The sequence below is a fragment of the Anopheles coluzzii genome, chromosome 2 (genome assembly GCF_943734685.1).
Source record: "Anopheles coluzzii chromosome 2, AcolN3, whole genome shotgun sequence".
NCBI classification, from domain to species: Eukaryota; Metazoa; Arthropoda; class Insecta; order Diptera; family Culicidae; genus Anopheles; species Anopheles coluzzii.
In genome coordinates, this window is record NC_064670.1 from 34,143,542 (window position 1) to 34,159,738 (window position 16,197).

Consider the following 16,197-nt stretch of genomic DNA (forward strand, 5'->3'; position numbering starts at 1 on the left):
GAGGGGGCATAGGTGATGAGCGCCGAAGGACGTTGTTGCTGCAACATTGTTGGCCGGCAATATTCATCACGTTTAAGTTGGTCGTTCGGTATATGAATTTATTAGAATAGCATTTTTATGCAACTTTCAACTGAGCTAGAAATACCTCAAGCAAAGAGAAGCGTTTGTGAATGTCACCGATTCAACAAGTCATCAGACGCCTTAAATTATATTTTCAAACCAATAACCTGTGAAATTGCTATTAATGTTTTTTTTTACTACTCGTATCTTCAATGGAAAGAATTTTGCAATTTTGGAAATACTCCTCTCGAACCACGAACCTCTTCCAATCTGCACTTTTAACAACGCGACCCATTTATGAGCGATATCTTTACGACGGCACTTATACTTTTATTTTTACAATCCCTACAAAGAACGACGACGACACATGATTGAGCCCTCTTCTGAGACGAGTAGCTTCCAAGCATGTTTTAGCTCTAGCCAAAGGCAAGCAGTACCAACGGTGAAGTGAAAATCCCGCGGTAATCAATGATCCGCGACGATACATCATCCTCGGGTCGCTTCAATCAATGAACTTTGCCACATCCATGAAATCAACCTCACGTCGGTGCGTTAAGAAGGTTCGTAAAATTCGTTCCCGCAACCACCACCTGATTGGACGAAGAGAGGACGAATGGGAAGCGAGTGTTTAAAAAACAAGCAGTAAAATTTAAGAAGACATGAAAATCTTCTTCTTGCTCCTCCGACTGTAAACGTCCCATAACGGGGCCCAATTGGGGGGGGAAGCTGACTTCATGTGAGACCTTTGCTTGGAGTGGGCTTGATCCTTCGCGCCTTGTAGTGGGCTGACGTGTGATACCTGTTCCGTGCTAAAAATAGTCCTTGAGATGGGAGGCTATATTTGGGAAAGGACGCCAGGGTGGATTAAAGCACAGCATCAATGACACCGCGTGATGATGGATCGTGTCCATTTTGTATACATGTTTAAACTAGACGTGTGTGTGACCGAGTGATGGAAACGATGGAAAGCACTTAGAAATTATTTTTAATGATGCGATAAGGTGCTTGCCGAGATTATGGAGTGTTTATATATGGAGCACGTTATTCATGATCTTGCTGTGTACATCAACTGTAATGTAATTCGTGGAAAAAATTAAATCTATTTTTATCTATTATTGAAATTATTTTCTAATAACCTTTAGTAGATATTGAAAACCTTAACACTGCTATCAACGTAATAAATCAACTAACTCAAAAAGGTATCAAATATCATTGATAGTTAATCATTTGCACTGGGATGCTCTCGCCGATCTTGATGGATCTTGGCCACCTTCAACCATTTATCACGGCAACTGCAAACGATCAGTCAAAAATCGATTATCCGACGAGGTTACCAAAGTTGACCTCCTCTACCCCACTGCACATGCAACTCAGAACGTAAGCCAAAGATTGCACCCCAGTGCCGTATGGAACCGCATAAACTGGAAAAATAATCTAATACCAACCACCATCTCCACCGCCGCATCGGTTGTAAGGCCAGCAGGTCGCGTTTAAAAGGCGCCGATTTAACGCCGATCAAAATGCATAACTCACGACCGGTGGTACCACTGCACCCGCTCGCCCCCTCTCTCTCTTCCTTGTACGGGTGTACGGGCTTAGCAGATGCCTTCCCTTTCCCAGGCAAACTGGACTGGGGCCGGACGGCCACTGGCTGAAGATGATCCAGCCGCTCGGGTCCGTCTAACCGGCCAACCGTCATACCGAGGTGTAGCTGCAAGCTGCACGGTCTAAATGTCAAACAAATAATGGCAACAATTAATAGAAGGTAAGCTGTTGCTGGTGAGCATCACCGTACATCAGCGCTACCCGATCGGACGCTCCAAAGCGAAGCCTGCAAGCACCCCAACTACTGCGCTAATGAACGGAGCTATTACGTTAAGACCCGTTTTTTTTTTGTTCGTGTTACTTTCAAAAGGGCGACAGCTGTCGCTAGGGAGTCTCAAGGGAGGGTGGAGGGAAATTCGTCATTCAAATGAAGTTAACATAACTGTAAAATCACTAAGCTAGTGGCGCGGACACCCGGACATGACCTTTCCAACTAGCAGCTCGTACGAGCCTTTTGTCGTGCTGTGGTCATGTCTCCGTAGCTGGACAATAACTGTCACTGGACAGGCCACAGGAAGGCAATCTGTAAAGCTGCTATCATCCAGATCCTTTCGGCAGAGCTAGCAAAAAAAACATCCGCTTAACATGTTACCCTCCGATTTGGACGTCTTGTGTAGGTTCCTAGCAATAATGTTTCTCTGTTTGCTTTGCTTTCTTCTTTTCCAGATAACGCCCTCGTGAAACAACACAACGCAACATTCTATATCACGTCGTGCCATTCTTCAGGAGTTGTTGAGGCACCCCCAAAATGTTGGGATTCCGAGCGGTCGGGATCCTGCTGCTTGTTCAGGTGAGCTATTGAAATTTACCACCAGCACCACCGCTACAAAAAAAAGCGGCAAGTAGGTGAAGGTGTTGCCGTCCCAAACGACAAACCCTTGAAAATTGTTTCAATTTTCGACCAAACGATAGCCGCGCTCGAGGAAAGGGTAGAACATCATTAGCATACACATTACCATGGGATGAAATAGTACCCTTGCCTCTATTTTTAGAAGGTCTAGCACGAACCCTTCCCGGCTGGTTTTCGTCTTATTCTTGCTGAATTATCCAGAAATGTATCAAACGCGCCAGGCTTTGGGGTGTTAACAGTCCCTTCCCTTAGCCTGAGTCCCGAATTTTCTTCTCCTTTCCTATCCGCTTTGACCATTCGCTGCCGTTACCCGTTTTATGCAAATCTATTCCGCTATGCAAATTTGTCCGAATCGTTCGATTAAGGTATGATTTAAAAAAAAAACCTAAAAGACGTATCGGGAGTTAAATCGATTCTTTTTCGATTCGATATTATCGGCAATAAGCGGTGGCCGGTTAATTGCTTTGCTTTACGATCGAGACGTGATGTGAAACTGTATTATTAAAATATGTTGAAGTTATTGGTGAGATGATTAAATTGTTACAATGATGTTATAAAAATGATATACCTATCGTGCGTTGCAAATCGAGCACACAAATCTTCATTCATTTTATCAGTCTGCCATCTTTCATTTACATTTACACGGACACACCAGGAAACATTCATTCGACAGCGGCTGATGTCACATATCAAAACCAGTTTTGTTGGCACTATCGAAATCCTCCCAACCGGAATGAGTTGGATGAGTTTCGGCGGGTTTGAAGTTACGTTTAAATTACCTTGAACTGAATAGGAAACTAAAAACCGGTCGTAAAGGGCCATCCTTGTGCTTTGGGAGCCAATGTCAGTTATCAGTTTGTGCTTTGATCTGGCATTGTCATAGAAGCAGTAAACGTTTTATATTCAAGTCATTTCTTCGAATCGTGATGAACAAAGTATGGGCATTTTTGTTTTTCAAATGTTTCATCTTCTAGAAAATATAACCCTAAAATGTCGAATGAAGCACAAGGGCTGTGTATATCTTTGCAAAGAACATTGATACCAGTCAAAATTCCAGCGAATGTTCACACCTTTTGCTGCGCTCCATTATCATGCTCATCTTAAACAACACAGAACAAGATCATTGACTTTAAGAATTCATAACGTCTATGTGAATCTATAAGACGATTGTTTTGAGCTAAGATATCTTAATTATCACCAAACATTAACACTTTACGTCACTGAGTAGATAGAGGTAATACAATTTCATTTCGAAGTTCTGCCGATAAAAACTGCTTTCTACTGATAATGCTTTTGATACAAGTCACGCCAATCAAAATTAGTACCTTAGAAACAAAAAGTTAGTGTCTGTGAGGCAAGAAATAGGGATAACAACAGCAAATGCGATAACTGTGTAATTATCATCCACAACCACAACCACCTTACCACTGAACCAGTCCAAGAGGAGGATTTACTGCAAACAGCAATTGCCCATCCCAAATGTCAACATCGAATGTGTGCACCCAGTTCACCCGTATTTCTCTCTTTTTTTTTCAAATAAATTTTGAACCCTCTTAACTACCCAACCGGGTAAAATGACCTCCACACCACAACCTGTTTTGTCACCTTCGCCGTAATTGGTGAATTACCGAATCTGCCCCCGGCGTCCGGCGTTGAACAGTTTGAAGCACGCAGCATCTTCCTCCTCTGCACTCTGCAACAGGCAAACCATGGAGCCACGCCGGGCCCAGACACGGCCGCAAAGCGTTCGGTTTACTCGTACCACGGTACAAGCGGCCGAACATTGGTCCCGCCTTGCCAACAAGTAATCGATTGCATGTAAATACGCGACGCTGTGCCAGCTGGGCGGCGAAAGTCAACGACGGCCGACCACCAAGTACCCGAGCAGTGGGTCGATTGCATCATATCTCGGTTGGCGACCGGTTTGGCGCATCTTCTTCAGCTCGTTGCGCGCCGGGTGAATGTAATTGATTGTTATTTTTCGATCGCCGCCGCAAACCGTGTGATACGAGTGTGAGCCGGGGATGCGTCTCATCGCCCATCGGCACTAACGCGTACGGGTCAGAGGCCGTACGGGGTTGTTGCGTGGTGCGCTTTTTTATTTAACGGCTCTTATGTGTTGTCCGCAACGCAAAACCGTAATTGGACAACCGGATGAAATTTATCTTCCCTCCGGCGGGAGCTCAATTGTGGGTGGGGATTTATATTTTGTTTTCTGCTGCATATCAAGCACAAAAAGTCATCATCTTTTAACATTGTGATGAAGAAAGCACAAAACACAGTAAACATTTTATGCACCAAACGCTGGGAAATAAAAAAATGAATATAAAAATCACTGAACCCGCTAGTGCTAGGATGCACACTCAGTATGATTAAATTGTCAATTGGCTGTTTGTTTTTATTCTCTGTTCACTTTTGAGAGGCTCCCGGTCGCCAGCTGACCAGAAGCCTATCATTACTCGAACGCAGCACACCGGCGCGACGAAACGGAACATCTTCAAAAACGTCAAAGAAATAAAACCCAAACCCAATAATACTACCGTAAAGTTGAAAATGCCGGTGATTGCATAAGCTTGAAAAAGCATCATCTTGCTGAGCCAAAGGGAGCGGATAGGGCCTCTCATCATTCAGCCAACATCATCGACCACATCACCGTTCGGCATCGGAGTCCTCCCGGAGCGGACGGGAAGCAGCACATTGGGTCACCGGGGCAGCAGGTTTTATTTTATTTTTAGTTTCATTTTTTTTTATTCGTACGCCCTTGGCATCGCTTTCTCGAGCAAAAATTTCAGCCAGTTCCTCTTGCTGGTGATGCTGAAGGAGTGATGTTGCTTCGTTCGCCAAGCATCGTTAAATCCAACCGCACGGCATTATCCGACCAACGATTACAGGCTTAGCATGATGATGCTTGAAAATCGCTACACGAGTAAGACGGATCAGCAAATTTTGGGAACCACCTTGGCGTTCGGTACCACGAAGGAGCAGAAAGGGGTTTGAAGTGATGCTCGCTAATGTTTGTTGGAGTTTAATTTTTTGACGCAAACGCAGTGCGTGGTGACTTCAGGCAAAAGCCTATGACTTACTAACATTAAGAAGAAAACACATAAAATAAAGCTTATGGTGACGATCAGCAGCCGAGGTGTGGCTACTTAACATGATTTCTTTGTCTATTAATAGCCTAAAGACGTAAAGCTGCAAAACCAACGTAAACAAGCGGATTTAGGCGATAGTGTACAATCTTTTATAGATGAACGCTAATCCCTAAAACAAACGAAAGCTTCCAACAATTCCAGCGTAAGTTAAATAAATAATAGCTGTTCGCTTCCTATCTCCAACGGGTCTAAAGTACACTCAGAATACAACAGATAGAACCTTGATAAGCGTTTGCAAATTGATCGAAGGCCTTTTAAAATACAATGATTTAATCAAAACATCAAATATGGCCAATCTTTCATGGCCCACGGGAACAATACGCACGCACTCATATCTGCTAACACTAATGTCACGATTATTCAATGACGAGAGTAATTTATCACAATCAAAGCTTTTAAGGAAAAAGAAGAAATAAAAAAATCGTGCGAAAACCCTCTTCACTGGAAAGGCACTAATTGGGTAGCTGCTTCGTGCAAGCAAAACAGACACCATTTTTACTGTCTATTTGATGGTTCTTTTAGGATCTTCTCTGTTTTTGCTACCTTACCAGCAGCTGCCTTTACAATCGATGGAAACATTCCCACTTTGTTGCGCTTGAGAAACTTGGCAAATCAAAATACTTTCCATACCATCGAATTCAATTTGTCGCCGAAGATTACAAGCGCAAACTGTCCCACTGCCGGCAATGCACGTGTACAGGCGAAGTGAATCGTTCCGCGCACGGAACATCTCTCTCTTTATCCGGCACCGAAAAGGTCAACCGGACCGACCCGTCTAAAGTTGGAAGCCGGTTGTAAATTCTCTAAAAATACCTTCTCGAACGAGGGGCTGCAAAGCACACATACTCACATGAGGTGCTCCCCCATCAACTTGCGTTAAGCTTAAGGGACTAGCAAAAGTTTTGCCATCACCGCCGGGCGCTATAAAACAGCATACGCTTGCTGAGAGAGTATCGAATAAAAAACACTCCAACAAACGTACGCTAACTCCGCTCCAGCGTAGGCTCCAACGGCGAGTCGGCAAACGAATTAGAGACCGCGTTTTTGTCTCCCCGGCTCGCAACGCCGTATGCTTTTCTACCCAGGCCCAAGCGATGAGCATCGCATCTTCAACCTACCCCCTGCCAGAAGGTAGATGGCCGATCATTTCGGATGGTTCACCTTGAAATGGTTTTACGAGCCGCACATTTTTATGCTAATGCTGTAGCACACGTGAGACTCCACCCTGAAAAGGCCCCACAAGCTGGAAAGGCTGAAAAGGCCCCACGGTGGGAAGGAAGGGAAGGACGTTGGACCGATCCAACCTACGCACCTTCGCTGGCAACAACAGGTTGACTCATGTGCGTATCAGACACCGGTCCCGACCAGGAGATGGTAGAGTTTGTTTTGCATATCCCTCGAATCCTCGAACACCCATGCCGTCTATCTATTAAGACCGAACCCCATTCCCATCCGCGCATTAATATCTCACGACAATCAATTCCGTCGGCTGTTTGAAGGATGGACCAAACCGGTAAGGGACGCAACAGTGAAGGTGTTCAACCGCGTACGTGTTATCTAACACGGGACCTAGATACCCGATAGGTCTGAAACTGGTGCTCCAAATCCCGTCCATCCCTTGGTGCCCTTGAGACCGATGGCAAAGTTGTTATCGCTGTTATCTAACCGTTTCGGGAGGCTGCAGCTGGTCAATGGTAGACCGGCAGACGATGCGACGCCTCCGGAGTGACGAAAGAAGTTTTTGTCCCCAAAACAATCCTACAAACAAAAAACAATCCTGTTGGGATGGCCGGGGACCCACGATGCCCTTAGGAATTTTAAATTTACTGCCCGGAATTGATGTATTTACAGATAGTTCACCCGAATGGCGATTGGGGCGAAGTTGTTTCGATATCATCATTTCGTGAAATATTATATCACTCACAGGTGTCTCTTGTGAAATGTGTTACATCTATTCTGTTTGAGTGTTTGAGTCGCAATAGTTTCTTTCGATAAGGGATCCCACTTTCAATGAATAAAGACATTCCAATTCTACAAAAGTTGCTTCTATGTAGTACCTGTAAGCATGACTCATGGCAAAATATTACAAGAAACAGTAATAACTGTAAAGTACTCGTTGCGAAACAGTTACACAGTTCGACACTGGTATAATTCACCTTCTTCATATCCTCATAACAACACCAGCGGGTAATTAGCTGTATGCAAATCTTTCTCCCACAACTCAACCTTAGCCTGAACGCATGGCCAGGCAACTTGTCGCCACTTGTAGCCCGTTTTGTAAAATCCGTTTACTAATCACCAACTCAAGCGCTTCGCGCCACATCTGCAGACGAGTGCGGCCCGTTCGCATGGCACACAAAGAAGCTTCAACTGCGGAATCCGTCATTTATCCGGACTTTATGGTGACCTTCGCACGTCCAGTTACGCCTGGTTTTATGCAAATCAAAGCGCGTCGGTAGACAAAATTACAATCAATCAACCAACGTACGGCAGTGGTGCAGTCGGTGGCGATGATGCATCAAGTGATGGTACACTAAAGACACAACTCAGCTGTGGTCAAACTTGTGGAACCCCCTTGGAGGACATTTTGATAAGCTACCCCGTTATGAACGCTCACTTTTGATCCTTTCTTGCACATGCCGCTTCTTTCCATCTCTCCTTAGTAGCTATTAATAAAAGCATATTTTTGACACCATCTAATCACAACCCAATACCTCCGTTGGGGCAAGTTCATCCATCAATTTGCACGCTTTTTCTGTCGCTATTCTTGGAAAATGCCGAAAGGTCAAAATCACCTCGAACGATGATTCGACTCCCATTTTGAGGCCGTCCGTTACAGGGTGGGTTACAGGGGTTGATTAATTGTTGCACGCGTTCGTTAAGGCCAAAATTGGCCAAAAACGATGAGTCGATCAAATCAAGCATGAGAAGATGGGCCGTGTTTCAGTACGGTGGCTTCTGGAGAAATGGCACCCGGCAAAAGGCATTATGGAAGACCGAATTTAGACATTTATTGAAGCGAAAGACATAGAGCAACTAATGGATCAGTCCTGTTTTACTGTTCAGGCGTCTTATCATACCGCTCTATTCTTTTTTTTTTTTTTCATTGCAATAATTTCTCATCAAATAAATTGCTTTATTTTACGATTTGATCTAGAAGATGTAGCCTATTTGCTCGAGCTTTGAAATAGAATCAAAAAGACCATTCATGAGTACAAAAGCAACTATTGAACAAACTATGTAAGCTTTTCACTAAAAAGTTCTTGAAAGCTTCATTTTAGATAAAACATATTACACTAGAGATAACAATAATATTGCGGTATTTTTTAAAACAATTTTATTTCACCACACTGAGCAATATCATATACTACCTTAGTCAAAAGCAAGACTTACACAACCTGCACTCATTCAGTGTTGCCAACGTTAAAAAAAAAACACCACACGGAACTACGACCATTTGGCAAATCCCAACCTTAATCCAGCATGGGTAACAGGTGTGTCCGTCTTGCACACCGTATGAGCTGATGCGTCGTACGTACAATTGACATAAAACCGCACACCTTAATGTGGAAGGATTCGTAGACGTAACTACAGTTTTAGCCATGTTTTCCGTATCCTTGTTTTTGCTGCTGTTTGTCGTACAACATGTTTCACACTGACAGTGGCAGAGAGATGAAAAAAAAACATAGTGCTGTGATGTAAGTGACTGGTTGGTATGACTAGCAGATACAATAATTTGAAAGTTATTTGCATTTTGGCACATATATTTAACTGTTGTTGTGCTTGATGAACAAAAATAGTATACAGTGAGCCGAAATATGTTCTGTACTTATCCTTCAGTGGTCATTAAAAATAATCGATTTTTCATTACATCTACTTTGCACGCCCATTTACTTGCATGAATCGAATGAGGAGTAAAATTTAATAGCACTGCTTAAAGTGACAGTTACCAGGGGTATCATTGCTTTCATTTAGCCGCCTAGTATCGCCGCAATTACATACAATTTGCAGTCTGTTGTTGCTATCGAAAACTCATCGAGAACGGTAATTTGCGGTAATCATCTGTCGACATGTGGTGCGTATCGAAAATACACAGCATCCGAACGAATAGAAGCATAAGCTTTGCATACGTGAGCTCGTTCTTCCATTCGATTTCGATGGCACTTCTGCCTGAAGATGATCTCCGCATATGGAGCCCATAGCAGATTGACATTTACCCAACGGCACACATTTACGTTTGTTCTGAAAGCAAAACACCGCGATGCCGCCAAAGTCCGACATTTCGACGGTGTATAAATACAAATGCGGTTTTCGTACAACCCACATTCATCCCCCTTCCTCCGACACACTGCCAGAAGCGGTAATTATGAACCGCGTGTACTATTAGCCGCCCGGACCACTCATCCCAAAAATCGATCCCCAGCGGCACTAATGTGTGCGTAACCTTTAGCCGCCACTCGCAGTGCGCCAAAACGTTCATCTCAATAAGTCAATCAAAGCAAGCCGGTTGACAATCTGCTGCCAGTTTTTCGAAGTCGAAGCCGGCGAAGCTCGGTCAACGTGGACAGGCTGTGGGCATACACAATGGGGCGATAAATTTAGTCATGATCCAAAGCGATAGCCATAACCCACCTGTGTGCATGCATTGCTGCTGCGAAAGGTCTGCACGGGCTACTTTTCTAACCTCCGGCCTGGGACGGATCCCTCAGCCCAGCCTCAATGCTTCAATCCTGATTGATCGATTCCAGGCAACCATTGCAAAGCATTGCATTTCGATGGGACATGCATCATTTTTACGCAATACCCGTTTCACCGTACCCACCGTGCGTAAGCCGTGCCTGGGAAGGTGTCGGGCCGTATCGGGCCAGTCAGTTGGCTGTGTCAAGAAAGCTCCTCCGCCAGTTCATCGACATGAAGATGATTTATTGACCAAAAACAGAGACCGGCTAGTCTCGCCCGTGGTACTCCTTGGGTAAGGTGTATCTATCTTCGGTACAGCTTTGGCGTTAGCTTTTTCTCTCTTTTCTCCAATAGCATCACTAGACACACACGCACACACGCGTGGGGATGGATATAAATTAAGCCCAAGATTAAGCACGCGCTTCATCGTGTGAAGGTGAAAGGCCAGTATTGTCAAGGTCGTCGTTTAAAGCTGGCAGCCAAATCGTTATGCCATCGCTCGATAGCCCGTGCGACATTATTGAACGGTGGCACGGGAAGGGATGGGTGAGAAAAGCTAGCGTATGTATGGTTGCTCGTACGCTGAAAATGTGACACTGTTATTAATTTAAATCGTGTAATTATGGGGACAACTTTCAAAACTAACAAGACTTAAGCTGATTTGGGAGATTTTAGGGCAAATCCAAGCATTTCTTCAAAATAGATCAACTCAATCCGAAGGACAACGTTGGTAATCCTTGATCTTTAAGTCTTGTGCATGAATTCATAATAGTCGAACTGACTACCGGATGTTCAAGTTGAGGTATTTATAGTAGGAAGCAAATGTTGGTTGATCAAAAACAAAACTAACAGAAATGTTTCCACCCTTTGGAATAATTCTTGTAGCTACAAGCCGTCCACTTTAGGACCCATTAAATTCTTCAGGTGACATTGTAACATCATGACTGCAGGCTGTTTATGGTGTACCGTTTACGCTTTCGCTACCATAAACCAAAACTCATGCTCCAAAACAGCTAATCCCTGCCCACCCCATGCGCTAATTAACTCGGTGGCATCTAAATAATGCCGCGCCAATCATTCTTTATATCAATAAGTCGGTTTTATGGGTTTTGTTTTTATAAAAGGCAAAAGTTCCACCAGAGAGAGAGAGAGAAAAAACACGAGTGAAGATAATAACATCTTCATCATAAAACGCACCGGGTGAAATGTTTGCCTAGCTGAAGACTCCTAAGCCAAGGGAAAATTCCACCAGCACCATGCTAGCATAGCTTGCGCAACACTGTGCTGTTCGATAGATGGAGGTCAGCTTTCTTGGACCTTTTTTTTCGATGCTGTTGCTTTTGCGTTTTGAAACATCTTCAAAAGCTTCGCGTGCACGGCGTACCCATTCATCATGGTGATGCAGAATATATAAAGAAAAACGCACACACAAAAAAGTGCCATCCGCAATGCAATCAGTGAGGCGGAGGAAAAAGCCCAACATAGTGTTGCAGTTTCGTGGCACACACTCTCACACACACACACACACACACACACACACACACACACACACACAAAAACATTAAGATAGTTGAGGTAACGATAAGTAATAAAAAAACGCACACCGGGTTTAACTTGTTATTCGCAGTCTTTATTGACGTAGTGTAGTTCCAAGTGTGCGGACATAAGAGTAGTTCGGTGGATAGGACGTAACAGGCAGCAGGGAGTAGCCTGTGGGATGTCTCAAATCGAACTCACTACCTAGCCCCTTTTCCGAGGGGAACAAAAAGACAATCATCCATCGATTGTTGGGGTTTGGTTTGTTAGCAAATGTGCAGCTTTCGGGAAAGGAAACAAGAGAGAGAGAGAGAGAAAAACACAGTTCAGAAACCGTCACTACTTCTACACCCTTTTGGGTTGAGCATTTGTTTTCACAGAGGTTTGATTTTATCTAGAAACACCATCGACACTTGAAGTGTGCCCGCCAGAAGCGTCAGGCGATCATGCAAGGTTTTTGATGATACTGTGCACATGGAGCATCTGGCCATTAAATAGACTTGCCCCTAAGGTTGAAAGCCATGGTGTGGAATATGATGAATGTTGTCACAACCTTGCAGCTCTCGCATATTGGCGATTCAGAGGGTCTGCTACAAACGCATATGTACATTGAAAGCATATTCGTAAAATGCACATTTTTATCACTACTGAGCGGTGGGTTTGTTATAAATTTCATACGAAAGTACCTCTCTGCAGAAGGAAAATTCTTACTAATCTCGAACAATATAAAACTGTTGTAAATTAATTAATTCTCAACACTTTTGTTGAACCAAGAGAAATTCGGGAAAAAATCAGTAATTCAAATAACGGTTTTCAAACAGCCAATTAAAAAACGAAACACGTTCAAGTGAAACACAAGACATATTCTCGGTACAACCGTTTATCGGCTCTCGAGATTGCATGCAAAGTGCATGATGAAAAGTTTAACCATTGACATCATCCCACCTGACCTTTACGCTCGAATGAACGAATTTTTGACGCCAATATATTCTCCACTCCACTCGCTCGGCTTTTGTTTATTTTGCCATGTCATGGTCCTATTGCTGCGCCGCTTGATGGACATGTAAGCCACGATTTACGCATTGACACCTTGCACTGCTGCCTAGTTTGGCAAACGGATGGGAGGGCGTACTTGAGAATCCATATGAAGCTGTTCCGTAGTTGAAGTGATGCATTCCATGAGAGCATACACATCGCCCTTTTTACCTTCTCAAGATGCCTGCGGGCATCGAGCAAAACCGAACGCTGACGCTACTATTAGCTAATGATGGGATTGAATACGGTATGTGGATGGAAAAGCAGATGAGTCGCTGCTGGAATCAAATGTCAAATGTCTCAAATAAATCGGTTTACTACTGCTTTTCAAAAGATTATTTCAACTACTTTAAAAAAGAGGAAAAAGAGGAGCAACTTTAAACACATTCCGTGAGGAATGGGTTATTTTCAGGTTTGTTTTTATCTGAGCCTGCTCAACCAACTCATCCGTATCCTCAATGCCGCTTCCACGACTCGTCCAGCGTCCGTGATTTGCGTACGCAGTGTATCGTCTCCCTCTTCGTTCACATCATCCCGATCATCCCCATGGCACCCCAGCCAAGCCCTTCCAATCGTCATGATCGGGCGCAAGATAATCTTCATTTACATCTGCTAACCCGATCTGAACCGTACGCCAGTTCCCACCCGTAAGGGGCAAACATCGTTGTGTAATGCGCTGCGCTGACCTACTGAGAAGAGGCTCCCCCCTTTGGCTCTTCCACTTTGCATGTACGGCAGCAGCAACTCGCACGCTCTGGAGTACTTTCTAACGTCGAAAGTATGAATCGGCAGCTCGTCCGGCAGATTGCGCGGGGGTTTTTTTTCACGACCACCCCTATCATACACTGGTTTATCCTCCCTCAGGGGGTAGGGGATAGATCTTCAACGAGATTATAATGGTGTGATTGGAAGGTGAATAAGGTGCTCACATTTGACAAATTGGAGTTTTTTTCTTCTTTGAGGCGAAGGCATTCGGACGAATTGTGCGGAATGTTAAACATCTCGCACATCGTGTGACCACATTAGACGCGGTAGTGTGTTCTGCTGCTTACCACCCCTTAATGACAGAGGAGCTGCAATCGTAACAAGCGCGTACAGCCGTGAGAAACTGCCCTAAAAGAGAGCTACTATTTAGGGAGGACTTGAAAGCTGGTCACTTTTAATATGCGAGAAAGGCAGATGCTTACGTGGACTTTGGAACTAAATGCTATCAAAACAGAATAAACGATACAATAAAAAAAATACATGTGTGGGCTCATAAGACGATTAACGTACGTCGACATCGAACGGAGATTATTTAAATTTCATCGTCTCGCTAAAAATATCCCACTCTTCGGGGAACATCCCCTCTTGTCGCTTAATTTTAATAATAGATCCCCATAGCTGGCCACCTTTCCGCAAAATGTTAATCTAGGAAGTTTCGGCAGATGTTTAGCCTTGAAAATTACTGCCAAAAATACGCATCGTTTGACTTACGCGCGCCTCGCTTACGCCACCGATCGGACCCGGTAAGGTGCTACCCGGTCCGTCTGAAGACGGCGGCCCCAGGCACTGTGTTAAAAATGACAAACACACAACAAGTGCGACATCTTGCACGAGCGTGGTGCGTATCGCACCGGTGCCGTCTTCCTTCATCATCGCATCCTTCATCGAAGCAAGCCAGTGCAAAAGCTGGCCGTTGATTTGCATTTTTACGCACAAAACTTGTCCACTCCCTTGGTGGTAGCTAATGATCCTAGCCGAAGCTAGCTGCTCCTACCATCAGCTAGAAATAGCTATCGGGTCTAATTTCCATCAGGTTTCGTCAGCATAATCTGAGCTTGTGGAGCAGATGTGAATGAAATCACGATCGTTAATGGGATGGTGTCCAGGTGATCCTTGGATCGATACTGAAACCATATTATTGATTCATGAGCGAAACGTGCCCACCAGCTACAGAAATTGGCATGTTTACGAACAACAAGAGCAGCCTCTTGCAAAACAAATATTGTTCAAGCAAACAGACAAACCTCAGCTCATGGTAAGCAAAGTGTCCACTGACGGGCAGATTGCAAAGTAAACGAAAAAGTACAGTTGCAAATGCTTCCGGGTGGGTATGTGCTTGCTATTTGATGTGATAAAATGTTGGAAAAAAGTTCCGCATTTGCTTATCAATTTTATCAGTTTTTCGGTGCATCGCTGAAGGACATTGAAAAGTTACTATTCTGCCAACTGTAAACTCTGCTCAGATGATCTGATGACGATGTTTTAGGGCAGCTTGCGATACGCAGCACCCTAACGGTACCGATTCATCACTGTTTATTATCTAATTTTCTCCTGTAGCTCAGCTGTACGGGCAAATGTGTGACGTGCCTGGAATGTTGCTCACGTTTTAGCATATTTGTTTCCGCAAATTTTCACAATCTCCGTTTATGTTTGTGCGTTCTCGGTACATCAAGCTCCAGGTTGAAGTTTGCTTACCGCATTACCGAGGGGGGAAAAAACAACACAAAACCGACTAATTTCTAATCCATCTCTGGCTACTCCCGGCACGTGCAGTGCATGTTAAGCTAGTACGAAAATTAAAGCGCGTAATATTTTTCAAACGAAGAGTCAAAGAAGAACCACAACCACGGTCCAGAATGAGGGAGCAGAAAGATGTACTTTTCCATCATTCTTTCCAACCACTACCACCATAAGCATTCATCTTTGTTAGTACAACCCTGAAACGCACGGTCGTATGTAAATCTCGTGATCGTAATCGTAAAACCATCGCAGTGGAACCAAACGAAAACACCGTTTATTTGGCAGATTCCATATCCAGCAAGGAAGTAAACATTGCAAACATTCGGTAAACCTATGCATATGGTACCGAATTGTTGAGGATGACTGATTGAGCCCGTAACACACAAGCCCGCGTAAACAGGAAATGCTAACACGTCCGTAAAGCACCTCACCGTGGTGCATTAAACTTGTGCAGCTTGTCACAAAAACGCCAGCGACCAAATCACCGTGCAATTCCCATTCCCTGCGGTATTTCTAATCTCGAACATCCCGCGAGCAAACGAAGCGGCGTGCACCTCGTGGGTGCACTATATTGTGTCAAACCTCAAAATTAATCTGCCATCAAGTTGGGGCGGTTTGGGATGATGTGTGATACTGCTGCCATAGTTCTTTCTGCACCATCTCCTTCTCTCTCTCTCTCCTGTATAAACCGCAAATAGAACTCTGCATTTTGCCAGCTATGCTTGTGGCGTGCGAATTTAATTAAATCTTTTCCTTCCGGGAATAGATGTGTGT

At 44.1% G+C, this 16,197-nt stretch overlaps 1 protein-coding gene across 2 annotated transcripts in view; it reads left to right on the forward strand.

Annotated features, from left to right (window-relative positions):
- The window catches only part of LOC120949220 (mucin-2), a 36,567-nt gene that overhangs the window by 10,231 nt on the left and 10,139 nt on the right, over nt 1-16,197 (forward strand). For both annotated transcript variants that reach the window (XM_040366365.2, XM_049605155.1), the window contains exon 2: nt 2,332-2,455. In XM_040366365.2, coding sequence (XP_040222299.2) covers nt 2,414-2,455 — 42 coding nt within the window. In that variant the 5' untranslated portion in view covers nt 2,332-2,413. The remainder of the gene's footprint in view (nt 1-2,331; nt 2,456-16,197) is intronic.